At 70.1% G+C, this 26,111-nt stretch overlaps 2 protein-coding genes across 2 annotated transcripts; one reads left to right on the forward strand and one right to left on the reverse strand.

Moving 5' to 3' along the window:
• Window positions 1-2,388: 2,388 nt before the first annotated feature.
• On the reverse strand, window positions 2,389-3,586 carry RDH8 (retinol dehydrogenase 8). The gene is given in 6 exon segments (XM_059833012.1): window positions 2,389-2,513; window positions 2,515-2,628; window positions 2,719-2,902; window positions 2,991-3,084; window positions 3,173-3,352; window positions 3,425-3,586. Coding segments are annotated over 6 exon segments (834 nt in total). The 5' UTR covers window positions 3,576-3,586; the 3' UTR covers window positions 2,389-2,402.
• A 3,540-nt stretch (window positions 3,587-7,126) lies between these two features.
• COL5A3 (collagen type V alpha 3 chain) lies at window positions 7,127-25,588 on the forward strand. Its single transcript, XM_059833047.1, is given in 69 exon segments — window positions 7,127-7,205; window positions 8,902-9,069; window positions 9,227-9,440; window positions 9,511-9,577; window positions 9,579-9,674; window positions 10,218-10,262; window positions 10,264-10,341; window positions 10,511-10,657; window positions 11,984-12,143; window positions 12,280-12,330; window positions 12,438-12,478; window positions 12,554-12,616; window positions 12,807-12,850; window positions 12,852-12,879; window positions 13,020-13,103; window positions 13,179-13,235; window positions 13,360-13,413; window positions 13,518-13,571; window positions 13,704-13,757; window positions 13,885-13,938; window positions 14,012-14,065; window positions 14,150-14,194; window positions 14,395-14,448; window positions 14,609-14,653; window positions 14,882-14,935; window positions 15,037-15,081; window positions 15,197-15,250; window positions 15,360-15,404; window positions 15,502-15,555; window positions 15,663-15,707; window positions 15,945-15,998; window positions 16,170-16,277; window positions 16,359-16,412; window positions 16,499-16,552; window positions 16,841-16,885; window positions 17,471-17,524; window positions 17,689-17,733; window positions 17,909-17,962; window positions 18,136-18,189; window positions 18,258-18,311; window positions 18,408-18,515; window positions 18,672-18,761; window positions 18,855-18,908; window positions 19,100-19,207; window positions 19,326-19,433; window positions 19,813-19,866; window positions 20,008-20,054; window positions 20,204-20,318; window positions 20,456-20,509; window positions 20,667-20,720; window positions 20,809-20,862; window positions 20,980-21,033; window positions 21,206-21,313; window positions 21,482-21,535; window positions 21,801-21,854; window positions 22,060-22,113; window positions 22,220-22,273; window positions 22,409-22,516; window positions 22,709-22,762; window positions 22,849-22,902; window positions 23,013-23,120; window positions 23,243-23,296; window positions 23,488-23,523; window positions 23,650-23,703; window positions 23,844-24,087; window positions 24,270-24,382; window positions 24,550-24,618; window positions 24,761-24,997; window positions 25,126-25,588. Coding segments are annotated over 69 exon segments (5,211 nt in total). The 3' UTR covers window positions 25,273-25,588.
• The last annotated feature ends 523 nt before the right edge of the window (window positions 25,589-26,111 follow it).

Consider the following 26,111-nt stretch of genomic DNA (forward strand, 5'->3'; position numbering starts at 1 on the left):
CCCGCCCCCCGGGAGGGGCCCGATCCCTGGGACAAACGCGTCCCCCATCCCCTCCTGCCCCCCCCGGGAGGGCCCGATCCCCAGATCCTCGTTACAGCCGCCCCCCCCCGCCCCGTCCCCTCTTCCCCCCCCGCCCCCTCTTCCCCCCCCGCCACGAGTGCCCGATCCCCGATCCCTGTTACAACCCGTCCCCTCTCGGCCCTCAGAAGGGCCCAAGCCCCGATCCCCGGGACAGCCGGCCCCCGTCTCCTCGTTCCCCCGCCGGGAGGGCCCGGTCCCCGGGACAGCCGGGCCCCCCGTCCCCTCTTGCCCTCCGGGAGGGGCCCAAGCCCCGATCCTCGTTACAGCCGAGCTCCCCGTCCCCTCCTGCCCCTCAGGAGGGCCCGAGCCCTCGATCTCCGGACAGCCGAGCCCCCCCCAACCCGGGAGGGCCCGATCCCCGGGGGGACCGGGCCGCTGCCGCGCTCCAGGGCCGCCCCGACTCCCGCTCCCCCCGGCCGCGGCCCGGTTCGCTCCCGCCCACCCCGCCGTGTCCCGGTGCCCCCCCCGGCCCGTACTTTGCTCGGCCGCCCCATCTCGCCGCCGCCGCCGCCGCCGCCACCATGCGGCCACGGGCACTTCCGGCGCGCGCCCTCCCGCGCGCTCCGGCGACTTCCGTTGCGTCACTTCCGGCCGGTCCCTGTCCGACAGCGGCCTGTGCCGCCGCTCCGCGTTCCGCCGCCCGTTGCCATGGTTACGCGGCTCTTCCGCCCCGGGCCCGGGCCTGGGCCCGCCGCCCCCCGGCCCGGTCCCGCAGCACCGCGGGGACGCCCCCGGCCCGGTCCGGTCCTCTCTGCTCCCGCCATGGCGGGGTGCGAGGCCTGAGGGAGACCGGGGCCGCCTCACCCGCCCGCCCCGGCGAACCCCCGGCCCCGCCGTCCCGTGTCGCTGCCGCCGCGAAGGTCAGTGCGAGGGGGCGGCGGTGGGGGGCGAAGTCACACGCTTTACTGGAGACCCCCCAGAGCCCCACACGGGCTCCCGCGTCCCCCAGAGACCCCTCAGCTCCCCCCGCAGACCCGCCCCCCCCGCAGGCTCCCCGACACCCCAGAGCCCCCCGGGCTCCCCAGTCCCCCAGAGACCCCTCCAACACCTCCAGGTCCCCCAGAGACCCCCCCCCAAGACCTCCAGGTCCCCCAGAGACCCCCCCCAACACCTCCAGGTCCCCCAGAGAACCCCCCCAAGACCTCCAGAGTCCCCCAGAGACCCCCCCCCAACACCTCCAGGTCCCCCAGAGAACCCCCCAATGCCTCCAGGTCCCCCAGAGACCTCCCCAATGCCTCCAGGTCTCCCAGAGATCCTCCTCAACGCCTCCAGGTCCCCCAGAGACCCCCCCAACGCCTCCAGGTCCCCCAGAGACCCCCCCCCAACACCTCCAGGTCCCCCAGAGAACCCCCCCAATGCCTCCAGGTCCCCCAGAGACCTCCCCAATGCCTCCAGGTCCCCCAGAGACCCCCCCCCAAGACCTCCAGGTCCCCCAGAGACCCCCCCAACGCCTCCAGGTCCCCAGAGACCCCCCCCAACGCCTCCAGGTCCCCCAGAGAACCCCCCCAACGCCTCCAGGTCCCCCAGAGACCTCCCCAATGCCTCCAGGTCTCCCAGAGATCCTTCTCAATGCCTCCAGGTCCCCCAGAGACACCCCCCCAAGACCTCCAGGTCCCCCAGAGACCCCCCCCCCAATGCCTCCAGAGAGATCCCCCTCAATGCCTCCAGGTCCCCCAGAGACCCCCCCCAAGACCTCCAGGTCCCCCAGAGACCCCCCCAAGACCTCCAGGTCCCCCAGAGACCCCCCCCCCCAATGCCTCCAGGTCCCCCAGAGACCCCCCCAATGCCTCCAGGTCCCCCAGACACCCCCCTCAATGCCTCCAGGTCCCCCAGAGACCTCCCCAACACCCCCAGATCCCCCAGAGACCCCCATCAACACCTCCAGGTCCCCCAGAGACCCCCTTCGGGCTCCACAGTCCCACATAGACCCCCCCTGGTCCCCCCCAGGATCCCCACCCCACCACGGTCCCCAAAGGCCCTCAGGCTCCCCGGCCCTTAAGGTTCCCCCAAGGCTCCCCCTACCCCAGCTCCTCACCCCACAGCTTCCCCCAACTCCCCCCAGGGCTCCTCAACCCCCCTCAGGGTCCCCCCAGCTCCCCCAAGCCCCCCCCCCCCCATCCAGCTGAGGGCTCAGCCCCACTGGGACCCCATCCCACTGGGAGAAACCCCCTCTCCGGCACCGGGGGACCCCAGGGGACACATTCAGCCGCTCGTGCCATCTGTCTGTCCTGCTGTGAGTGATGTCGGGGAGGTGCGGGGCCGCAACCGTAACCCCCTACCCACCATCAAGGGAGCGAGGCCCTCGCCTTGGGGTGCCCCGCTCAGAGCGGGGTGACCCTGCGTCGGAAGCAGCCGCAGGTGAGGCACCGCAGGGCGCCCATGCTGAGGTGGAAGAGGGTGCCGTAGTTGAAGAGCAGGCGGTAGTAGGGTCCTCACGGACAGGTCTCCCGAGGGATCCGCGTACTTGAGGGCCACCAACGGCGTGTAGAGGCGGTTGGTTTGCGTGCGGAAAGCCGGACGCCTGGCTCCGATCACGTTCACGATGGCCTGCGAGCGGAGATGGGGGGGGCTCAGGGCCGGCGTGGGGCTGGGAACGGTCCCCAGAAGCTCCCCCGGCGACTCCTCCCAGCCCCACACCTCAGCCACGGCGGCGGGGCTTTGCCCCAGCGTGGTGAAGATCTCGTGGGAAGCCGGCAGGTACACCTCCTTGAAGTACCGCACGGTAGCCGGATCGGTGCCGGGAAACTCGGAGCGTGAAACCTCCTCCATCAGCTTCAGCTCGAAATCCGTGTTGACGGGACCCGGTTCCACCATGGAGACGCTGCGGGGTCGGGGCGGGTGCTCAGGGTGGGGGCCCAGAGCCACCCTTGGGCCCTCCTGGGGTCCCCCCCGTGCCCCCTCGCACTCACAAGACGTTGAACTGCAGCAGCTGCACGGCCAAGCTCTCGCAGAATCCCTCCACAGCGAACTTGGAGGCGGCATAGACATCGTTGAAGACGATCCCTGCGGGCGGAGAGGGGCTGAGCTCTGCGAGACGCCCCCCCGGACCGAGACACCCCCCCCCCAAAGCAGGACACCCCCCCCACCTCACCCTGCAGCCCCATGACGCTGCTGATGACCACGATGTGACCGCTCTGCCGCCGCTTCATGTCGGGGAGGACGGCCTTGATCATCCTCACGGCCCCGAAGAAATTGGTCTCAAAGACGCGCTTCATCTCCTCCATGCTGATACTCTCCACGGGACCGACGTGCCCCACGCCGGCGTTATTCACTGCGGCGCGGTGTTGGCTCAGAGACCCCCCCGGCCGCCCCGTGTGACCCCCCCACCCACCACCCAGCTCACCCAGCACGTCCACCCGTCCCCCGGGGATGCTCCCCATGCACTCGGCCACCGAGCTGTCGCTGCAGACGTCCAGGCGTTGGATGCTCAACGTCTTTCCCAGCGCCGATCCCGCCGCCTCCTCCAATTTCTCCTTCTTCCGCAGGTCCCGCATGGTGGCGATGACTGCGGGGAGCCCCAGCCCCGGTCAGGGGGACCCCGGATGTCAAGCCGGGACGACGTTCCCTAAGCTGCTTTGGTAACATGGCCTTTAATCCCCCCACCCCGGGACTAATCCCCAGCCCTGGCGCGGGGTTGGTGGCGGGGGTGGCGGAGCTGTGGGGACACACAGTCGCGTCTGTGTGCGACAGCGGGTGGCACCGGAACGAGGACGGCGTGCGGGGACCATGCGCGTGTGCGTCCACCCGGGTGGGAGCGTGCTGCTGGCCCCCGTTCGACGCGTGTGCGCCCGCAGCCCGCGCGCTGCTCGTGCCGTCCGTGTACCCGTGGGGCTGCCCCACGTCCCCCGGCTCCGCTCCGCCTGGCAGGGCAGTGGGTGGGGGGCACAGGGACGCTTCGGCCCGCCAAGGCGGGGGGGTCTGCGAGCTTGGGGCCACGAGATTTGAAGTCCAGGAAAAATGAGGCTCCAGGGCTGGCTGGATGGGGGGCGCACGGAGCGGTGGGACCCCAAGCCCCGCACCCTCCCCATCCCGGAGGGCTCCCGTCCCCTCCTTGCCGGGGCAGATGTGGGGCCGTGGGTCCCCTCCCGGGACAAGGTGGAAGGGTCCCCTCCTCGCTCCTCACCCTGGAAGCGTCGCTGGGGGTCCTGCGCCAACCTCACGGCGACGGCGAGGCCGATGCCGGAGGAGCAGCCGGTGATGAGGACGGTGCGGGGCGCGGGGGGTGGCCATGGCTGTGTTGGCCTTCGGTCCAAAGGCTCTTATGAGATCAGGATCCCGGCGTCACGTGGGAGCGGGATCAACCTCCCCGGGGCAGCCCTGGGGAGGGCACAGGGGGGTCCGCCGGACCGCGGCCCCCTCCCCTGCCCACCAGCACGGGGTACGGCAGCCCTCGGGGACCCCCACAGCGGGGGCACGTGGGATGGGGACGGGCGACGGCACGCGTGGCTGCGGGCCCTGTAGCGAGGTGCCCACCCTGAGCCCCTCGGGGACCCCAAAGCCCCCCAGCTGTCACGGGGGGTCCGTGGGGGAGCTGGGACGAGGTGGGGAGGGGGCTGCGTTGCCCCCAGAGCCTGGGGGGAGCAGGGGCTCGGCTCGGGGGGCCGGGGGCGTCGGCGGGGGGCTTGTTACTGCAGAGACGACGGTAAATATTTGCCGGGAAACGGAAAACCGGGGGGGAGCGGAGCCGGGCGGCCGTGACTCAGGCGATGAGGCAATGGGGCGACTCCGGCCAGCCGGGCCCCGGGGGCCAGCCCGGCCGAGCGGCAGCTGTGTGGGGGTGGGGGGTCCCCCAAACCCCCCGGGCCTTGCTGTGGTGGTGGGCGCTCCAAAATCCCCATCCCCAGTGTGGGGGCTGGGAGCGGGGGTGGGGGGCTTTGCACCCCAAAAAATCCCCTGTCCTTGCTGTGGGGCTGGGAGCGGGGTGGGCGGCTTTGTACCCCAAAACCCCCTGTCCTTGCTGTGGGGCTGGGAGCGGGGTGTGGGCGGCTTTGTACCCCAAAACTCCCTGTCCTTGCTGTGGGGCTGGGAGCGGGGTGGGGGCCTTTGCGCCCCAAAACTCCCTGTCCTTGCTGTGGGTCTGGGAGCGGGGGTGGGCGGCTTTGTACCCCAAAACTCCCTGTCCTTGCTGTGGGGCTGGGAGCAGGGTGGGGGCCTTTGCGCCCCAAAAGCTGCCATCCGTGCTGTGGGGCTGGGAGTGGGGTGGGGGGCTGTGCACCCCTAAACCTCACTGTGGGGCTGGGAGCAGGGTGGGGGGGCTCTGCACCCCTAAACCTCGCAGTGGGGCTGGGAGCAGGGCGGGGGGCTCTGCGCCCCTAAACCTGCAGTGGGGCTGGGAGCAGGGTGGGGGGGCTCTGCACCCCCAAACCTGCAGTGGGGCTCGGAGCAGGGTGGGGGGGCTCTGCACCCCTAAACCTCGCAGTGGGGCTGGGAGCAGGGCGGGGGGCTCTGTGCCCCTAAACCTGCAGTGGGGCTGGGAGCAGGGCGGGGGGCTCTGTGCCCCTAAACCTGCAGTGGGGGCTGGGAGCAGGGTGGGGGGCTCTGCACCCCTAAACCTCGCAGTGGGGCTGGGAGCAGGGCGGGGGGCCTCTGCGCCCCTAAACCTGCAGTGGGGCTGGGAGCAGGGTGGGGGGCTCTGCACCCCCAAACCTGCAGTGGGGGCTCGGAGCAGGGTGGGGGGCTCTGCACCCCTAAACCTCGCAGTGGGGGCTGGGAGCAGGGCGGGGGGGCTCTGTGCCCCTAAACCTGCAGTGGGGCTGGGAGCAGGGTGGGGGCCTCTGTGCCCCTAAACCTGCAGTGGGGCTGGGAGCAGGGTGGGGGGCTCTGCGCCCCTAAACCTCGCCGCCCCTAAACCTCGCAGTGGGGCTGGGAGCAGGGCGGGGGGGCTCTGCACCCCTAAATCTGCAGTGGGGCTGGGAGCAGGGTGGGGGGCTCTGCACCCCTAAACCTGCAGTGGGGCTGGGAGCAGGATGGGGGGCTCTGCACCCCTAAACCTGCAGTGGGGCTGGGAGCAGGATGGGGGGCTCTGCACCCCTAAACCTGCAGTGGGGCTGGGAGCAGGGTGGGGGCCTCTGTGCCCCCTAAACCTGCAGTGGGGCTGGGAGCAGGGTGGGGGGCTCTGCACCCCTAAACCTGCAGTGGGGCTGGGAGCAGGATGGGGGGCTCTGCGCCCCTAAACCTCGCAGTGGGGGGCTCTGCGCCCCTAAACCTGCAGTGGGGCTGGGAGCAGGGCGGGGGGCTCTGCGCCCCTAAACCTGCAGTGGGGCTGGGAGCAGGATGGGGGGCTCTGCACCCCCAAACCTGCAGTGGGGCTCGGAGCAGGATGGGGGGCTCTGCACCCCTAAACCTCGCAGTGGGGCTGGGAGCAGGGTGGGGGCCTCTGTGCCCCTAAACCTGCAGTGGGGCTGGGAGCAGGGTGGGGGGCTCTGCACCCCCAAACCTCGCAGTGGGGCTGGGAGCAGGATGGGGGGCTCTGCGCCCCTAAACCTGCAGTGGGGCTGGGAGCAGGGTGGGGGCCTCTGTGCCCCTAAACCTGCAGTGGGGCTGGGAGCAGGGTGGGGGGCTCTGCGCCCCTAAACCTCGCAGTGGGGCTGGGAGCAGGGCGGGGGGCTCTGCACCCCTAAATCTGCAGTGGGGCTGGGAGCAGGGTGGGGGGCTCTGCACCCCTAAACCTGCAGTGGGGCTCGGAGCAGGATGGGGGGCTCTGCACCCCCAAACCTGCAGTGGGGCTGGGAGCAGGGTGGGGGGCTCTGCACCCCCAAACCTCGCTGCAGGACTGAGGACTCTCATCGCCTCCCTGGCACCCTTCGGGGCGGTGGGAGCTCGCAGCCGGGACCCCCCCACCCCGGTGTCGGTCCCGGGGCCCGCCCGTGGGCCGGACCGGGCGGGAGGCGGGGGCTGCCGGCGGGTCGGTCCTCCCCTCCCCTCCCCTCCCCTCCCCTCCCCTCCCCTCCCCTCCCCTCCCCTCCCCGCAGCCCCGACGAGCCTGGAGCGGGCAGGGCGGGCTACGAGCTCCGGTACCGGGCACCGGGCACCCGCCGGACCGGGCATGGAGGGTCGCCCGGTCCCCGCCGCGCTCCTCGCCGCGCTCCTCGCCGTTCTGCAAGGGCTGCCCCCGGCCAGTGCAGGTAACGCGCACCGGGTGGGGGGGGACCCCACGTCCACGCGTGTCCCCGCTCGCTCCCCCCTTCCCCAGCCCCGCGGGAGGTGGGGGGGCACCGGTGGGCTGAGTCCCGTGGGGACCGGGGGGACGCGGGAGTCCCCGTGGCATCCCCGGTGCTGTCACGCGTGGGGTCCCCCCGGGGGCCCCAACGCCTTCAGCACCACGGACAGGGCCGCGGGGGGGCCCCACGGCGTCACGGGGGGGGGGGGTCGGGGTACCCCTGGGGGGGACCCGCCGATGTGGGGTTCTGGGGGTCCCCCGTGGGATGGCACAGCCGGTGACAGGGACTCCCCCCGCTCCAGGCGTGGGTGTTCCCCGTGGGTCCCTTGGGGGTGCTCCCCCCGTATCCCTTGGTGGGGGTGCTCCCCCCGGGGAGGGGGTACTCTCTGTGGACAAGGGTGCGCCCCCAGCGCAGGGGTGGACCCCCCAGGTCCCTCGGTGGGGGTGCACCCCCCGGGTCAGGGGTGCTCCCCTCGGGTCCCTTTTGGGGGGGGGGTGCTGCCTCCGGGGCTGGGGTGCCGGCGGGATGGGGAGCCGGACCCCTGGGTCCCCTGGCTGGCTGGGGGGGGCAGCGGGGGGGTCTGGGGGAGCACCTGAAGCGTGAATAACTGGGATTAGCGCCGGCGCGGGCTCCCAGACGCCGTGGGGGGGCTGTGGGGAGCCCCCCTCACCCCGCTGCCGCCAGCTTTGCCGCACCCTACCCCTTGGCTTTACCAGGAGCAGTGCCGAGCCGCCGGCACCCCCGTCCCCACCCCAGCTCCCCGAGCCCCACACGCCGCACACGCCCGGGTCTGGCATCCGAAGGAGCTTGGCCGGTACAGCCACTCCAGGGCCACCCACCAGCCCTGTACCGGGGGTTCCCAGCCCGGGGGGCCCCCCCCCCGTCCCGGCACGCCACCGGCCGGGTGACGGCTCTCCCCGGGGAGCACCGGCAGGAAGCCGGACCCATGTGCCGGGGTCAGGAGGGCCTGAGAGACGCCTGGGCCAGAGCGGGGTCAGCCCGTTCCCAGCCTGGCCCTGTCCTGCTGTGCCCCGACTCCCGTTTGGGGTGCCCCAGCCGGGCTGGGGGGGCTGGGGACAGCTTGGGGAGCCCCAGGAGGAATTGCCCCCCCTTCCCGGATCCCCCTGCCTGGCCTGCCCAGACAGGCCTCTCCGCAGGGAGGGTGGGTGCTGCCCCGGGCAGGGGGGGGGCCCGGTGCTCTCTGATGTGGCTGCAGTCATGGCCCCCAGCCCGCACCCCCCCATGCACACCTGGCTGTGCCGGATTAACCCTCCACGCGCCCGGGCGCAGCCGATGATTGAGGTCGGGCTCCCTGCGGAGAGAGGGGAGCACCCCCCAATCCTCTCCCCACGCTCCCAGTTGGGTGCAGCCGGGTTGTGCTTAGGGGTGCCGGGGATCTCCCATGGGTGACGGAGGGGGTGCACCCGTGCCGTGGGGTGCAGAGTAGGGCCGGGGGCGGAGGAATGCGGTGAAGGAATCTGGCGGCTGCGGGACCGGACCTTGGGCCCACACAGCTGCCTGGCACCGGGCCGGCCCGGCTTGGCAGGAGGCAGGCAGGGGGATGGGGATGCGGCCGCGGTCCCCGGCTGGAAGCGCAGAGAACGGCCGGGGTGTCTCCGGTGGGTCCCCACCCCCTGAAGCGTCCCCACTCATCCCGCAGCGGTGCCGGTGGACGTTCTGCAGACGCTGGGCATGCAGGATGGCCTGGACGGCGTCTCCGTCACCGCCGGGATCTGTCCACAGCGCCCGGGGACCGAAGACCCCGATTTCGCTTTCCGCGTGGACAACCGCACCCAGCTCAGCGCACCCACCCGGCAGCTCTTCCCCGGTACGGCACCGGGCGGCCGCAGGGCCGCTGAGCCCATCGCGGGGTACAAACCGAGCCGCTCCAAGGGCGAGCATCCCCTTTCAGGGTGCAGAGCCGCCTCTCGGGGCGCATTGGGGGGGCTTAGCTTGATGGCTGCCCCCCTTCCTCCCTGCTGCAGACGGCTCCTTCCCTGAGGACTTCTCCATCCTGGCCACGGTGCGTGCCCGGCGCGGAGGACAAGCCTTCCTGCTCTCCATCTACGACGAGCGAGGCGTGCAGCAGCTGGGCGTGGAGATTGGACTCTCGCCCGTCTTCCTCTACGAGGATCAGGAGGGGCGGCCGGCCCCCGAGCAGTACCCCGTCTTCCGCAGGGTCAACCTGGCCGATGGCAGGTGAGTGCCGGGGACGGGGACAGGGGGTCTCTCCGGCCCCTCTCGCTGCGACCGAGTCCCATCTCCGCAGGTGGCACCGCGTGGCGTTGGCCGTGGAGGGCACCAACGTCTCCTTGCTGGTGGATTGCCACCTTCCTCGCCACGCTGCCGCTGGAGCGGGGACCTCAGCCCCTCATTAGCACCGAGGGGGTGACGATTTTTGGGGCTCGTCTCCTGGACGAGGAGGTGTTTGAGGTGGGTCCCTCCCCAAATCCTTGTGCCAGAGCCCCTGGCTGTCCCGCAGCACCCTTGCCCTGGTGGTGAGGGGTCTGGGAAGGGGGGACCCAGTTGCCGTGGTCGGTAGAGTCCCCAGTTGCGCTGGGGGCTGCTCTGTGTCCCCATGGGGTGTCCCCCCATCCCCGTGGCGTGACCTGGTTCCCCTCCCTTCATTCCTGCCCGTTGCAAATGTCAGGGGCCACAGGCAAAGAGGCGGCATTGAGGCAGCGAGGCGAGTGGGGCTGGGGCTGGCTGCCCCCCCGTTTTGTCCCCAGCAGGCAGACAAGGGTCCCTTTGTTCACCCGCCACCCCCTGCACCCTCTGCCTGGCCAAGGGGGTGTCCGCGCTGGCTGCCCCGAGCCACCCACGGACCGCCGGCTGCCCGCAGAGACAGGGCTGGCTACGAGCACCGGCTCTTGCACGCATGTCCGGGGTGTGCATGGGCACCTAACCGTCCGGGGTGCGCATGTGGGGGGGCAGAAAACCCACTGCCTCCTGCTCCCCCCTTCTCCTTTGCCGCAGGGTGATGTCCAGCAGCTGCTGATCGTGGCCGACCCCGAGGCCGCCCCGCTCCTACTGCCAGCTCTACATGCCAGACTGCGACCAGCCCCTGCTCTACCCGCTCCTGGCCCCCTTCCCGGAGGAGGTAGGCACCCAAGCCGGAAGGGGAAAGGCTGGGGGGCACCCTCGGGAGCCCCCACCCTGCCGGGCAGCCTGCAAGGATGCTGCCAGGCTTGGTGTCACCGTGGGGGAGCTGCCAGGGCCCCTGATGCCCGCGTTTCTCTCCCTGCTGGCGTCTGCGCTGCCCCTTGCAGAGCGGCCTGGAGCCCACCGCTGCCCCGCGTAGGAAGGGCAAGAAGGGAAAGGGGAAAGGCAAGCGCAAGGGCAAGGGCAAGAAGAGGAGGAACAAGGAGCTGCTGGAGCAGCGTGAGGCCTCCCTGCCCTCCGTCACGGCCAGCCAGGTAGAGAGCGTGACTAACCCGCCTCTGCGGCTGCTTAACCCGCCCCGGTTAACCCGGCTCTGCTAACCTGCTGCTTGCGCTTGGCTGCGGTGTGCCCGTTCTGCAGCTCGCCGGCGCCCACCAGCCAGTGCCACGCCGCGGCTCGGCTCCTCATGCTGAGGCGGGATAGCCGGGACCCAAATCCGGCTTAAAAGCAGAGCGGTTCCCGGTGTGCATGGCCCGAGGCAGAGCCAGATGCATCCCGGAGCTGGCAGTGCCTGTGCGTGAAGCTTGTGCCATGCCACACGTGGCCTCTTGCATGCAGAGCGACTCCCAGCCGCCTCTTTGCACAGTCTGGGGCAAAGCGGGCCGCGGCTTCAGCCGCTCTGGCCCCCGTGGAGCCGGACCTTTGGGTCTGTTGGACGTGACCGCAGGGCTCTGGCCAGAACGGCTCCTCCCCGGGATTCGGGGGAGCCCGGGCAGCCGGTGCGTCCCCACAAGGATGCCTATCCCGCTGGCACCTGGGGCTGAGCCATCCCCACGGCTCCTGGCCTTGCGGAGCGTGTCTCGGGAGCTGGTGGGGATCCCCTGGGTGGAGACGCCGGGGCAGGCAGGAGGCAGCCCCCCGCCTCCGCCTTTGGCCCCTTTGGCTCTGGAAATGGGTCACGGCTGCAGCTGGGAATGGCGGCGCTGGCCAAGGGCGGCCCGGGGTTGGTGGCCCCTCCTGCCGATGAGTCAGCCTTGGCTGAGCCGAGCCGGAGAGACCCGGCAAGGGGTGGCCGTGCTCCAGGTGCTGCTCGGAGCCAGGGGCCGCGCAGCCCCGGCGTGGGGGGGAACGGCCGCCCCCGTGCCTGGAACAGCAGCTGCCGAGCCCTGGCTCGTCTTCCCCGCTGCCCCAGCATCACTGCGAGCCGGCGGTCCCCGAGGAGCGGGAGTCCTGGTCCCTTGTCCCAAAAGGGGAACAGCTCCAGTGTCCCAAAGCCGGCAGGGGCTGTGGTGGGGTGGGGACATCCCGAGTCCGACCGTGGGCACGCCCAAAAGCAGGGCATCCCCTGGCCCTGCCGGCCTGTGGGACCCCACAAGGGTCATGGGCCAGCACCTCCCTCTGCCGCAGCGCTCCTTTCCTCACCCTGCGCCCTTTCCGCATCGCCCAAGGCCAGCGCGCCCACTGCCAACGCCGTCTGCGGAGGAGAGCTCCCTGCCGTCGGTCCCCTCCAGCCTTGCCACCACCGTGAGCGTCACCCTGAACGGCACCCGACCCCTTCGAGGTAGCGCCAGGGCTGGGGGCTGGGGCAGGCAGGGGAGATCCCCCCGCTTCGCACCCCCCAGCATCTCCCCATCCCTTAGGACGCTGGCGAGGAGCTTGTGCTCGAACTTGAGGAGGACGAGTCGCTGGGGCTGACGGCACGGAGCTGCCGGCTACGAGGACTACTACGACAGGGATCCTGCGAGCCAGGAGCGGTTCGGCCCTGCCGAGCGGGAGGAGACGGTGATCCAGGCTCCCCAAGTAATACTGGGATGAGGACCCTGGTGTCCCCCCCAAGCTGGGGCCACGGTACGGGGTCCAGGGGCCGCGTAGGCAGTTTGGTGCCCTTCACCTCAGCCCAGCTCTCGCTGTTTCTCCTCACCCTGGTGTTTTGCAGGAGCCCAGCTTGAAGGGGAGAAGGGCGAGCCGGCCATCGTGGAGCCGGTGAGTGGGGCCCGGCCCCCCTAGGGACGTGTGGTCCCAGCCCTCTGCGGCACCCCAGAGCCACCCATCTGAGATGGTTCGCAGGACGGGGCTCGCTCTCTTTTCCTTTAGGGTTGGCGATTCGAGGGCCGCCGGGACCCCCAGGCCCTGCGGTGAGGGAGCGAGGGGCTGCTGTGGGGAGGGGTTGGAGATGACAAAGCCTTAACATGTCTCCGTCTTCTCCGCAGGGGGAAACAGGTCCCCCGGGACCACCGGGGCTCCCAGGGCTGCCCGGGGACCCCGGAGATCAGGTATGGAGCAGACGGGGAGGGCTGTGACGGGGCGAGAGCTGCCCTGCGGCAGGACTGGGGCCGCAGGCATCCCAGCAGTCCTGCCGGTGCATGCCAGCATGCGCGCGGGGTGATGGAGCTGCAAGCCCTGACCTGACAGCCTGGCTTCTGCCGGTATGATGATGGCTTCTCCCCCTTTCCCCTCTGCTAGGGTCCCGCGGGACGGCCGGGGCTGCCGGGAGCTGATGGCATCCGTGCCCGGCGGGACCACGATCATGTTGCCGGTAAGTGCTGGGGCAGGACGGGACCCTCGGGGACCCTCCCGCCTGCTCCCTGCGGAGTCTGGTGGGGGACGGCTCTCTATGTGACACAGAGCTGGCCGTCTGGTGGCTCCCCCCGTCCCTCACCCTGCTCCTTCCCCCAGTTCCAGTTCGGCGGAGACTCCCTCAAGGGTCCCACCGTCTCTTTCCAAGAAGCCCAAGCCCAAGCGATCCTGCAGCAGGCGAAGGTAAGACCCCCGCGACCAGCCCCCCTGCCCAGCCTCCCCGCTCCCCTTCACCCCTCTCCTCCCTTCTCCCCCCAGCTTGCCATGAAGGGTCCCCCAGGTCCCATGGGGCTGACCGGCCGCCCGGGACCGCTGGTGAGTACGGCCGGCCTGGGGGCCGCTGTGGGGTGCCCACCCCACTAAGATTCACCTTCTCAGGCACATCTCCGCATCGAGCAAACCCACATGGGGGGTTCTCCACGCTCTCCTGTTTTTGTAGGGTCTACCTGGACACCCGGGCCTGAAAGGAGACGCGGGGGACATGGGGCCACGGGTGAGTCTTGCTCGGCCGGGCGACGTGTGGCGTTATGCCCCTGGCAGGGGTCTGGCAGGCCGCCGGCAGGCCCAGCCCTCACGCCTTCCCCTCTTCTCCGTCAGGGTCCCCGGGGAATGCAGGGACCGCCGGGGCTGCCGGGGAAGCTGGGAAGACGGGTAAGTGCTGGGGGTTCAGGTTTTGCCTCCCCCAAATGTCCTGCTCCGCTGTCACGTGCCGGGGTGCCCCTTTCCCATCCTGAGGGGCTCCGAGCCTCGGACCTCTTCCCACTCCCTCGACTTGTCTTTCAGGGTCGCGCTGGAGCGGATGGTGCCAGGGGTCTCCCGGGGGAAACCGGACCCAAGGTCTCGTGCGTGGGGTGGTATCGGTGCCGCTGGGGGTGCTGGCAGCAGGGTGGGGGACCAGGACACCCCGGTCCTGCTGTGGCGGGGGGGTACGTGAGCTCAGCCTGACACTCGTCCTACCCCACAGGGTGACAGGGGCTTCGACGGGCTGCCGGGGCTGCCGGGCGAGAAGGGCCACAGGGTAAGTGGGACCCGCGCCACGTCCCCTCCTGCCACCGCTGTCCCCATGCCGCCTCACCCTCTCTCTTCTGCAGGGTGACGTGGGGAAGCCGGGGCCAGCAGGCCCCCCCGGGGAGAAAGGCGCCAAGGTGAGGAGCGTGGGGAGGGATGGGGAAGGATCAGGCCCTGCTGGTGTCGGCGGGACGTGCTCAGCTCCGCTCTGTCCTCTCTAGGGCTCGGACGGCCTCCTGGGACCTCGGGGGCAGCCTGGGGAACCCGTGAGTACCTGCTGCCAGCACCGGGAGCCTGGGCCGGCTTCTCCCCCAGCCCCAGGAGTGGGGGGGGGCAAGCTTGGCCCCCACCTTTCTCCCTGCGGCTTTTTGGAGGAGAGATTTGGGCACTGGACTCCCCCAGCCGGGGGAATACGGGGTGCTGGGGTCAGTGGTGCCCCCACAGACCCCTCTGTCCTTGGTCCTAGGGTATGCGAGGCCTGGTCGGCTCACGCGGCTCCCCCGGGCCCCCCGGACCACCGGTATGAGACACCGCTCTTGCTTGTCTGTCTGTCCGTCTGTCCCCACCTCGGGCCAAGGCGATTTTTCTCTGTCACCCATCAGCCTGGGCATGGCATCGTCCTTGGCGCGGCGTCACCTTGGGACGCAGCATCGCCCTAACCCTCCCTCCTTCCTCCGCAGGGTGCCAGCGGCATCGATGGAGCACCGGGGCCCAAAGGCAACGTGGTGGGTGTCAGCGGGGCCCCCCCCGGGAGCACCCAGCCCGAATTAGCTAGCAAGAGTCTGGGATGCTCCAGGGAGGGGGAGGCAGGGTGGGGGCGAGAGCTGCCACGTGCCCTCGTGGGGTGTGTGGCCCGGGAGGGTGCACGGGGGTGCAGCGAGTGTCGGGGTGGCACATCCTGGGGTCTGAGGGGGTTTTCTGCTGTGCTGATGGACTTTCTCTGCCCCTCCCAGGGAATCCAGGGGGAGCCAGGACCCCCGGGACAGCAAGGGAACCCCGGTCCGCAGGTACGTGGAGGTGATGGGGGGCCAGCGGGGTGTCCCCACGGGACTGGGGGCTTGGGTGCTCCCTCAGTCCCTTGCCAGCACCCCGGTCTGTTCTCTCGCAGGGTCTGCCCGGCCCCCAGGGCCCCGTCGGGCTGCCAGGGGAGAAGGTGAGTCGGGACCCAGCGTGGATGGCGGGGTCTGGAGCTGCTCTGAACGGGTGCTGGGGAGCCGCAGGGGTGACCCCAGTCCCTCTGTGTCCCCACAAGTCCTCCTCTCGCCCAGGGCCCGCCAGGGAAGCCGGGAATACAGGGCGTGGCTGGTGCCGACGGGCCCCCGGTGAGTACCGGTGAGGGGCTGTGAGGTCACTCCGGTCCCCAGCGGAGCGGGGACCACAGGGCAGCGTCACCGTTCCGGCTCGGGACTCAACTCTTGCGTGTCCCTGCAGGGTCACCCCGGCCGAGAAGGGCCAGCCGGAGAGAAGGGCCTCCAGGTAAGGGGCTCACCCCCCCTCATGCCCTGGGTGGGGGGATAGGGTCCTCTTTCCAAGGGGAGGGTCCCATTTTTGCTGATTTCCGCTCTGTCCCCAGGGCCCTGTGGGTGCCCCTGGTCCCGTCGGCTATCCGGGACCCCGTGGGGTGAAGGTAAGCACAGCCTCCCCTCCGCCGGGCTCCGCCGCGGCATGGTGTGGGGGGCCAGGGGGTGTGCCCCGGCTTGGGGTCCTCCCTCCAACCCCTCTGTTTCTCTCCAGGGAGCTTTTGGCGTGCGGGGCCTGAAGGGCAGCAAAGGGGAGAAGGTAAGAGGTGTGGGGGAGAGGGGAGAGCAGGGGACAGGGGTCCTTGTCCTGTGGTATCTGCTGGTCCCTGGTGTTGGGGGGCACTCCTCCTTGCCCTGAGATAGCCCCCCTGGGCTGCAGCTGGGGGCAGCCCCTCTGTATTGGGATTTGGGGCTCAGCCCCACACTGTGACCCCATCTGGGGCTTGCACCAGGGCTAATGCAGTCTCAGCCCCCCCAAAACGTGCCTCTTGTTCAGGGAGAAGACGGATTTCCTGGCTTTAAGGGGGACATGGGCCCCAAGGGCGACAGGGTAAGTGGGGTCCTGGGATGGATAAAAGCCCTGTGGGGTTTTGCTGGCTGGCGGCAGGATTTGGGGTGGTGCAGGGGCACGTGGAGCCGAGGGGGGGACAGCTGGGGACCCGAGGGAGCAGACCAGTCCCCCCGGCAGCGTGCTCCCCGCACCTCTGCGTTACCATTCCAGGGTGACCAGGGCCTGCTGGGCCCCCGCGGCGAAGACGGCCCCGAGGGGCTGAAGGGGCAGACGGGTCCCATGGGGGAACCGGGTGCTCCGGGCCCCGCAGGCGAGAAGGTGAGGGGAGCCCTGTGTCCCCATGTCCCCGTCCCCGTGTCCCTCGTAGCCCGCGGCTCAGCTCTGCTCTCTCCCTTCCAGGGCAAGCTGGGAGTGCCGGGTCTCCCGGGCTATCCCGGGCGCCAGGGCCCCAAGGTGAGCACAGGGGAGCCTTTGGGGTGTCCCCGGGACCCCAAGTGCCTCGTCAGCCCTGGGTTATCACTTGTCCTCTCTCTCCTTAGGGCTCCACTGGCTTCCAGGGTCCCATGGGGCTGGCGGGAGAGAAAGGCAAGAGGGTGAGTCAGCCCTGTCCCGCTGTGTCACCCTGTCCCATTCCTCTGGGCCATTCCCTGTCCCCCACATCCTGCTGTGTCACCTCCTCTGCGAGGCAGAGAGGGGCTGGCCTGAGCTCAAAGCCGGGCAGGGGACCCAGCCCCGTGGCCCTCCCCGTTCCTGCGCTACGTGCCCTCTCGCAAACGCGCTTGGGCACGCTCTGTCCCCCTGGGAGGCACGTGGGGGGAACGTGGGCGAGTGGGGGGCTGCCCCACGCGCTGCTCTCCCCACCACCTCCTCTTTCGCCGCAGGGCAAGGCCGGCCAGGCTGGGCAGACGGGCCAGCGAGGGCCCCCGGTGAGTAACCGCAGCCCCGGCCCCGAGCCGGGGGTGACAGGAATCGCCCTGTGTGCCGTGGCTGGTGACTACCACAGGGCCGGCTGTATCCCACTGTCACCATCCCAGGGTCCAGCTGCATCCCACCACAACCATTCCCGGGTGGATTGTATCCTACGGCAACTATCCTAGGGCTGGCTGTAACCCATGGCAACAGAGCTTGGGGTCTGCTGTATCCCACGGCAACACGCTCCACAGCCTGCCAGTATCCCATGGCAATTAGGCTGGAGCCGGTTGTTTCCCACGGCAACCAGACCCTGGGGACCACCGAAACCCACAGCCACCAGATCCCAAACTTCCCCCTGTATCCCATGGGAACCACCCTGGGGCCAGCCGTGTCCCTCCCGGCTCCCATCCCGGTCCCCTAGCTCCCCACCCCGCTCCCAGCCCCGCTCCCTGCCCTGTACCCCCCACTTCCAACCCCGTCTCCCCTCTCCTCACCCCACTCTCAGCTCCACTCCCTGCCCCACATCTTCTCAGCCCACTCTCAGCCCCACTTCCTGCCCCACACCTTCTCACCCTGCTTTTTGCCTCCTGCCTGCACAGGGCCTCCCAGGGGAGCGAGGTCTGCCCGGTCCCACGGGGAAACCCGGCCCGAAGGTAGGTGGGAGCCTGGCCACGGGGTCCCCGCTGTCCCCCACGTCCCTGTCTCCCCGCTGTGCTTGAGGCTCCTTGGCCGTGGGTGCTGGCAGTGGGTCTGACGTGGAGCGGTGGGGAGGGTGGGGGTCTTCACTGCTGCCCTCAGCCTGTTTCTGTCTCCCCAGGGAGATCCCGGCCACGATGGGGCCCCCGGCACGGTGGGAGAGAAGGTAAGTGGGGGTGGTCGATGCACAGCGGAGGGGTCTCCCCTTGCAAAGGCACCCTGGAAGGGGACTGAGCACGGGGGAAAACGGGGTGCCGGGCATAGGGAGAGGGTCTGGGCACTGTGGGGCTGTGAGGAAAGCCCCTCTGCCGCTGACCGTGGGTTTTCTCTCCCTCCCGCAGGGTCCCCAAGGTCCGCAGGGCCCCAACGGCTTCCCGGGCATGAAAGGTCCCCCCGTAAGTGGTGACGTCTCTGCGTGGTCCTGCCTGTGCTTGGGACGATGTGGGGGGCAGAGTCGGGCTGGCACATCCTCCTCCTCCCACTGCACCCCGCGGGGTGCAGGCAGCAGAGGGGGGAGCCCAGCTTCGCAGCCTGTATCCCCCATCCCGTTACCTCTGCTCCTGCCCAGGGTCCCGCTGGAAAGGACGGCTTGCCAGGACACCCAGGACAGCGTGGCGAGCCGGTGGGTCCCCTTGCCTGGGGTGGGGGAACGCCTGGCAATCACCAGATTAACCCCTCTCTCCTCTGCAGGGGTTTCATGGCAAAACCGGCCCCCCCGGCCCCACAGGGGTGGTGGGACCCCAGGTGAGTACCGGGGATGGAGGCAGGAGGTGTTTGTGTTGAAGCGAGCCCGGTGGGATGGAGGGACCCCCAGATGCTCACCCTGCTCTCTCCCCGCAGGGTAAATTAGGCGAGACGGGACCTGTGGGAGAGAGGGGGCACCCAGGCCCCCCTGGCCCCCCCGGGGAACAGGGCCTGCCCGGAGCTGCTGGCCGAGAAGGAGCCAAGGTAGGAGCCGCGCCGGGGGTCCGACTGCTCACCTGGACCACCACAAGCCTGAGCCAAGCAGGGCTGGGTCCCCCCTGAGCTCTGCAGGGCACGAGGGCTCTCCCCGGCTCGGTGGGGACAGAGCAAAGCTCTCCGCTACTCCTCTCCACCTTGCAGGGTGACCCTGGCCCTGCTGGCATCCCCGGTAAGAGCGGCCCCCCAGGCATCCACGGCTTTCCCGGCACACGGGGGGCACCCGGAGAGACGGTCAGTGCTGTCCCAGGCTTGGAAACAGCCTGTTACGGTCCTCGGGAAAGGGGAGTAGGGTCCTTTCTAACCATCTTCCCTGCCCTCCTATAGGGTCCACCTGGCCTGAAGGGTGGGGAAGGTCCCCCTGGTCCCCCTGGACCCACGGTGAGTACAAAGCGTCGTGACATTCGCGGGGTTATCCGAAGATTTGGGGTTTCTCTTGGAATATATGTACTCCTTGGGGAGGAATTTTGCCACCCTGCTTAAAATTCTAGTTGATGAAGAGAAAGGTTTCTTTGGAGAGGAGGAAGACTGCCGGGGCCTTCTTCCCTCCACCCCACCTCTCTTCTACCCAGGGTTCCCCCGGAGAGCGAGGCCCCACGGGGGCTGCTGGAGGCATTGGACTGCCAGGCCGGGGGGGTGCACAGGGTCCCCCTGGTCCCGTTGGCGAGAAGGGCTCCCCGGTAGGTGCGAGAGGGTGTGTGGGGTGAGGCAGGAGGTGTGGGGCAGCGCTGGGACAAGCTGTGTCTCCTGGGGGTCCCGGCCAGCCCTGCTCTCAGCCCTTCCCCTTCCTGCCCGCAGGGCGAGCGAGGTCCCGTGGGTCCGGCTGGGCATGACGGGATCCAGGGCCCCATGGGGCTGCCGGGCCCAGGCGGACCCCCCGGCCCCGGCGGAGAAGACGGGGACAAGGTAAGTCAGGGGGACACAAGTCAGCACCTCCAGCAATGACTCCTTGTCATTTCACTACCGACAGCGCAGGGAACGTACCCCGGGATGGGCGTTGGGGACGAGTCCCCTCGCAGAGGGCACGTCCCAGGGCTGGGGGAGCTCCGGGATGGGGCAAGTTTCCCCTACGGCTTCCCGGGAGCGGGGATTCCCTGGGCGGCAGCGGGCTGTTGGTCCTGGCAGGCTTCCTTGGCACTGCTTCCCAGGTGGTGGCAGGTTTCCCCGGTGCTGGGATTTCCTTGGCCGTGGCTCCCCAGCCATGGCAGCTTTCCCTGGCTGCCAGCGCTCCCTCCTCACCGTCTCTCGCCGGCCGTGGGCTCTCACCGTCTTCCCTTTGCGGCAGGGCGAGATGGGGCTTCCCGGACAGAAGGGCAGCAAAGGCGACAAGGGCGAGGCGGTGAGTGCCGTGGGGCTGCTCTGCCCAGGGCAGGCTTCTCCGAGGGGCAGAGCAGCTTCGGGAGCAGGGGGAGACGGCAGCAGCAAGGCGGGAGATGTTTGGGAGCTGCCCTAACCCTGTGTGGGTGCTCCTGTCCCACAGGGCCCCCCGGGACCGACAGGAATCCAGGGACCCATCGGGCACCCCGGCCCCCGCGGTGAGTAGCTGCCGAGCACCCTTCCCACCCCGTTTTATTCCCTCAGCCGAACCCCACCTCCTCTCTTAGCTCCCTTCCCTGCCTTCCCACCCCACACATCGGAGTCTGTGGGGCAGGCAGCGCTGACCCCCAGCCTCTCCCTTTGCAGGGAGCGGACGGGGAGCCGGGGCGCCGCGGGCAGCAGGGGATGTTTGGGCAGAAAGGCGATGAGGGATTGCGGGGTCACCTTGGCCTGAGCGGCCCCCCTGGCCTGCAGGTAAGGAGCGGAGAGGGGTGGGCTTGGGTCTGCTGGGCTGGGGGGGGACAAGGGACATGCGGCTCGAGGATCTGGGCACCCTCTGCCTCGCCCGAGGGGCTTCCAGACCCCCCCGGGCTAACCCGTGCTCCCCGCAGGGCATGCCGGGCCCACCGGGCGAGAAGGGCGAGAACGGAGACGTTGGCCCCATGGTAAGGAAACCCCGCGGCCGTCCCCGTCTGCGCACCCACCGTTCCCCCTCCGCCACCTCCTTGCCCCATCTCCAGCTTCCCACGTCTCCCTCTCCCCCGGGAGCCGCACGGCTCAGCCGCCTTTTGCAGTCTGACCCCCCCTCTGTACTCCCCACAGGGCCCCCCCGGCGCGCCGGGACCCCGTGGGCCGCAGGGACCCAGCGGTGCCGAGGTGAGTACGGCCCTGGGGGGCTCGGTGGGGGCTGCTGGGGGGCAGGGGCTGCCCCCGACGTGGGTACCCCCCATCCTCTTGCCTTTAGGGTCCCCAGGGAATGCCGGGCGGCGTGGGACAGCCGGGTGCCGTGGGAGAAAAGGTAAGCCCGCGTTCGGGAGGGCAATGTGGGTCTCAGTCTGGGTGCTGGGGCTGGGCGGAGCTCTCCGTGCCACCCAGCACCCGGCAGAATCTACCCCGTTGCTTTTCTCTCACCCAGGGTGAGCCGGGCGAAGCGGGAGATCCCGGAGCCCCGGGGGAGCCCGGACCACCCGTGAGTATCGCGGAGGGGAACGGGGTGTCTTTTAGGGGGCACGACAAGGAGAGTGGGGGCCAGATCCTGCTCTCGCTGGCCACGGAAAGCACAGGCAGAACTCCTGGTGAACATTTTACTGCCCAAACTGCCCCTTCCCTGCTCTAATGTGACCCCCCCCGTCCCTCCGCAGGGTGTGAAAGGAGACGTGGGGGAGAAGGGAGACGCGGGGCAGTCGGGAGCAGCTGGACCCCCTGGCAAGAAGGGCCCGCCGGGAGAGGATGGAGCCAAAGGCAACCTGGTGAGGGGATGAGCGAGCACGGAGAGGCCAGGGGATGCTGCCCCAAGCCCCTGCATCGTCCCCAGTAGCCCTGCGGGGCTGATCCCTGGCCCTGCCTCTGCTTTCCCAGCACGCAGAAGGTCTGGGGCTCCCTCCCAGTCCCGTGCTCGTGTCCCCTTCTCTCTACAGGGTCCCGTCGGCTTCCCTGGTGATCCTGGCCCCCCCGGAGACCCCGGTGTGCCGGTGAGTAGCCCCTGCTCACCCCATAGAGGGGCTGCAGAGCAGAAGCAGCCCCACTCCTGGGGCTTCCCCAGGGCGGGAGCCAGTCCCCATGTCCCCCACGGCGCTCCGGTGTCACCCGCTGCTGTCACCCTGGGGTGGTGATGGGGTTGGGAGGTGTCAGGACACTGCGCTTCTCTCCCCGCTTTGCCTTGCCGGTGCTTCCCGGTGTCCCGACAGCCCGGGGGGGGCTCGGCTGGGTGGGTGCTCACCCTCCCCTATGTCGCAGGGTCTGGACGGAGCTGCCGGAGAGAAGGGTGACAATGGGGACCCCGGTCTGCCGGTGAGTGGGGCAGCTGGGGCTATCACGGCCGCAACAGGGGGGTCACATTCCCAGCGGGACCACCCTAGGCTGGGGGGGCTCGAGGGGCTCTAGCTGAGCCGTGCTGCTTCCCGGGGCTCTTACGCACCCCTCGCCCTCCACACTTCCCCCAGTCCCGGCTGTGGGACTCTCCCCTCACCCCAAATTCCCACTGGGTTCATTTCAGGGTCCGCCAGGCGCATCAGGGGAGCCGGGTCCCCCGGGTCCCCCCGGACGCAGGGTGAGTCAGGGAAGGGCGAGGGTCAGGTGGGGAGGGACAGCGTGGGGTGAAGCGGGGCTGGCCCGGGCCAACGCGCAGCTCCCACTGTCTCTGTCCCCTCGTCCAGGGACCCGTGGGACCGACGGGGCGCGAGGGCCGTCAGGGCGAGAAGGGTGCCAAGGTGAGCAGTGGCCGGCACTCCCCAGGGCTCCCCAAACCCTCTAGAAGCCTCCACCAGCCTGGGGCAGGACCAGGGTCCCCCCGGAGAGGTGGGTCCCGCGGGGTGCCAGCCCCAGCTCTGTCCTCCTGTCCCCAGGGACAGCCCGGCACCGAGGGGCCACCCGGGAAGACGGGCCCTGTGGGGCCACAGGGACCGCCGGGCCGGCCGGGTTCCGAAGGACTGCGTGGGATCCCCGGCCCTGCCGTGAGTCGGGGGCTGTGGGGAGGACGTTCCCGTGCCGATGCGGGGCTGCCCGTGTCCCCAAAGGCCCGGCCAGCTGGGGCTGGGGGACGTCCCCTCGTCCACGATGGCTGCAGCCTGGAGGGTCGCAGCTTGGAGAGGTGTTTTGGGGGGGGCGCAGCCTCGGGCCCCTCTCCCACACCGAGTCTCTTCCAGGGTGAACAAGGTCTGTTGGGGGCTCCGGGACAAGCGGGACCACCCGGCCCCCTGGTAAGTCGGGGTGAGCGAGCCCTGGGCATGGGTGATCCGAGCTGGGCAGGGGCCAGGGTGCCTGACACCCTCTTGGCCTCTTGCAGGGTCCCGTGGGTTTGCCTGGCCTCAAGGGAGACCCCGGCCATAAGGGAGACAAGGTGAGAGGAGGTGACGGTCATGCAGGAGCTGGGGTTCCTCACCCCAGACTCGTCCCCGAGCGCCCCTGGTCCTGGGGAGGGGGCTGCCTGACGCTGCCCTTCGCCCCCAGGGCCACGCTGGACTGATTGGGCTCATCGGACCACCGGGAGAGATGGGGGAGAAAGGAGACCAGGGGCTGCCGGGCATCCAGGGCCCCCCGGGACCCAAAGGAGACCCTGTGGGTATTTGGTGTGTCCCCTGAGCTCAGGGGCTGGGTGAAAGTGGGGGGGAGACAAGGTACAGGGGCTGATGGGGCGCAGCCCCCTCGAGCAACGGGGCTGATGCTGTCTCTACCCACAGGGTCTGGCTGGCCCCACTGGCCCCACTGGGCCCCCCGGCCCCCCGGGGCTCTCGGTGAGTATCTGCCTGCGCGGTGCGGGTTCACCAAGGGGCTCCTGCCCCTGACTCCTCCGCTGGGGGCTTCGTCGCCAGGAGGGTGAGAGTGGCAGGGGGGAGCCCCAGCCCCAGGGAGGGGTCGGGGGTGGCTGCCATGGGATCACCGCGTGCCCGGGCAGTGCCCCTCTCCTCTCTCCTCTTCCTCGCAGGGACCCTTGGGCCAGAAGGGCTCCAAAGGCTCACCGGTGAGTGATGGGGAGGGATGGGGATGGGGACGGGGCAGGGCGCAGCTCCTGATGTGCTCCCAGGGGAGAACCCAGGCCCCGTGGCGGGGAGGAAGTGCCGCGGTGCTGAGTCCTCTTCTTTTGCAGGGTGCTCTGGGTCCCCGAGGTGACACAGGCCCCCCTGGTCCCCCGGGACCACCGGTGAGTAAGCGATGCTCTGGACAGACAGCGCTTCATGTCTGTCCCCTCCCGGGATGGCTCCGGTGTCCCCAGGCCCCCCTCATCTTGCCGCTTGGCCCCCGCGGCTGCCGCTCTCACCCCTTCATCCCTCTCTGTCCCAGGGCCGCCCAGCTGAGCTGCTCGAGCCGCTGCCCTCGAGCCGGAGCAGGAGGCATCGGCGAGCGACCGAAGGGGCTCCGGGGGAGCAGGGAGCCCCCCCGGATTACGAGGGGCTGGAGGAGGTGTACGCGTCGCTCAGCTCCCTGCGCACCGAGGTGGAGCAGCTGAGACGGCCCCTGGGCACCCCTGAGAGCCCCGCGCGGGTCTGCAGGGAGCTGCAGCTTTGCCACCCGCACCTCCAGGACGGTGAGGTTTTGGGGGGCCAGTTTGAGAGAGAGGGGGACCTCAAAACCCCCTCCTCCCTTGGACTTCGCCTCATGCCAGGCGGTGCCCCTGCGGCGTGTCCCTGGGGAGGGGGCCAAGTCTTGGATGGGGCCAGCAGGCAGCCGGACCATCCGTCTGTCTGTCCTTCCTGCTTTCCTTCCCAGGTGAATACTGGATTGACCCCAACCAGGGCTGCTCCCGAGACGCCTTCCGGGTTTTCTGTAACTTCACAGCCGGCGGCGAGACCTGTCTCTTCCCCGATAAGAAGTTTGAAGCTGTGAGTCCGAGCGAGGGGCAGAGGGGATCTGGGTGTCCGAAAACACCCCCCAACAGCCCTCCCAGTGCCGCCGTGGTGGGGGCAGTTTGGGGCTCGCTTTTCCCCGTGCTCCGTGGGGCCAGGGGTTGGAGAGGCTTCGCCCCTGACACCGTCTCCGTCCCCCCCAGGTCCGACTGGCCGCCTGGAACAGGGAGAAGCCGGGGACGTGGTACAGCACCTTCAAAAGGGGCAAGAAGGTGGGAGCGTGGGAGCTCCTGGCGCTCCGGCCTGGGGTGGGGGGCAAGGCAGGCCCCCTCCCTGGCGTCGCCCCGGCCCCTGGGCAGGCGGGTGCAGATGGGTGTCTGTGTCTCAGCCCTCACGCTGTCCTCCCCACCCCAGTTCTCCTACGTGGACGCAGACGGGAACGCCGTGCCCATCACCCAACTCACCTTCCTGCGTCTCCTGAGCGTCGGCGCCCGCCAGAACTTCACGCTGAACTGCCAGCACGCTGCCGCCTGGTACGATGCCCACACCGGCACCTTTGCCCGGGCCCTGCGTTTCCGCGGGGCCAACGAGGAGGAGTTGGGGCACAACCACCCGGCCGCCCCGGTCCGTGCCCTCCACGACGGCTGCCAGGTGAGTCCCCAAGCCACCAGAACCCCGTATCTCCCTCCCCACCGCCTACATCCCCCCTCATCCCTCGTCCCAGCCCACCGACGGGGCACCCGGCCACCCCCTACGCCACGTTCGCCGCCTTCCCGCAGGGACGCCACGGCCAGGAGCGGACGGTGCTGGAGGTGACCTCGTCCCGCGTGGAGCGGCTTCCCCTGACGGACGTGGCCGTCGTCGACTTCGGAGACGCCAACCAAAAATTCGGCTTCGAGCTGGGCCCCGTTTGCTTCATGGGCTGAGCGCCGCCCCGGAGAGCGCACGGGGAGGGACGCCTTGGGGGGGTTCTCCGCTCCCTCCACCGCCCCCCCGCGCCAGGGACAGTGACGCAGGGCCTCTCTGGCATACTCAGGACTCGGAGCCGCCGCAGTGCCCTCCCCTCCCGCCGGCACGGCCCCCCGTTATTTATACTGCCGGCTCCCTGGGTGGGGGGGAAAGGTGGGGCAGGGCACCCCGGACTGTAGGGAGGGGGTTCGAGCCGGCCCCCTCCCCGTGGTGCTACAGCGCTCCCCGAGAGCCCCCTCAGTGAAGCACTGGATGTGCCCCCGGCACGGCAACACCGCGAGCCCCCTCCCCGGCCGCCACGGAGCCGGTGTCCCCGTGCCAGGCCGGGTCATGACCCAGGGGGGGACTCGGTGGTGGGTGTTAAACCTCCTCCTTCGCCCCCCTAATGCTCTGCCCCCACCTTGGGGGGAGCGGGTGGCGGGGGGAGCCCCCCTGCCCCTGGGGGGGGTCGCCCCGGCTCACGGCAGAGCCCGTCGCACGCGGCCGAGGGGACGTGGGGATGGCGGGACAGGGCTGGGGCCGCACGCGAGGCTCAGCCCCGGTGCCGTTGCAGTTACTGTACGATAAACCGACTGTATCGAAGCCGTCTCCCGCCCCGAATCTTTGCTGATTTCCATGGAAAGGGGCAGCTTTTGCGGGACGGGTGGGGGCTGCGCACCCCAAATTGGGGGTCGTGGCACCCTGAGGCTGCCGGCCTCCTGGCCCCAATTGCACCAGGGATTTGGCTTGGGCCCGCGCCCGCTGCCGGCCCCTCCTGCTCCCCCCGAGTCCCAGGGGGCTGCCCCCACCCTGGGCA

The sequence above is a fragment of the Gavia stellata genome, chromosome 38 (genome assembly GCF_030936135.1).
Source record: "Gavia stellata isolate bGavSte3 chromosome 38, bGavSte3.hap2, whole genome shotgun sequence".
NCBI classification, from domain to species: domain Eukaryota; kingdom Metazoa; phylum Chordata; class Aves; order Gaviiformes; family Gaviidae; genus Gavia; species Gavia stellata.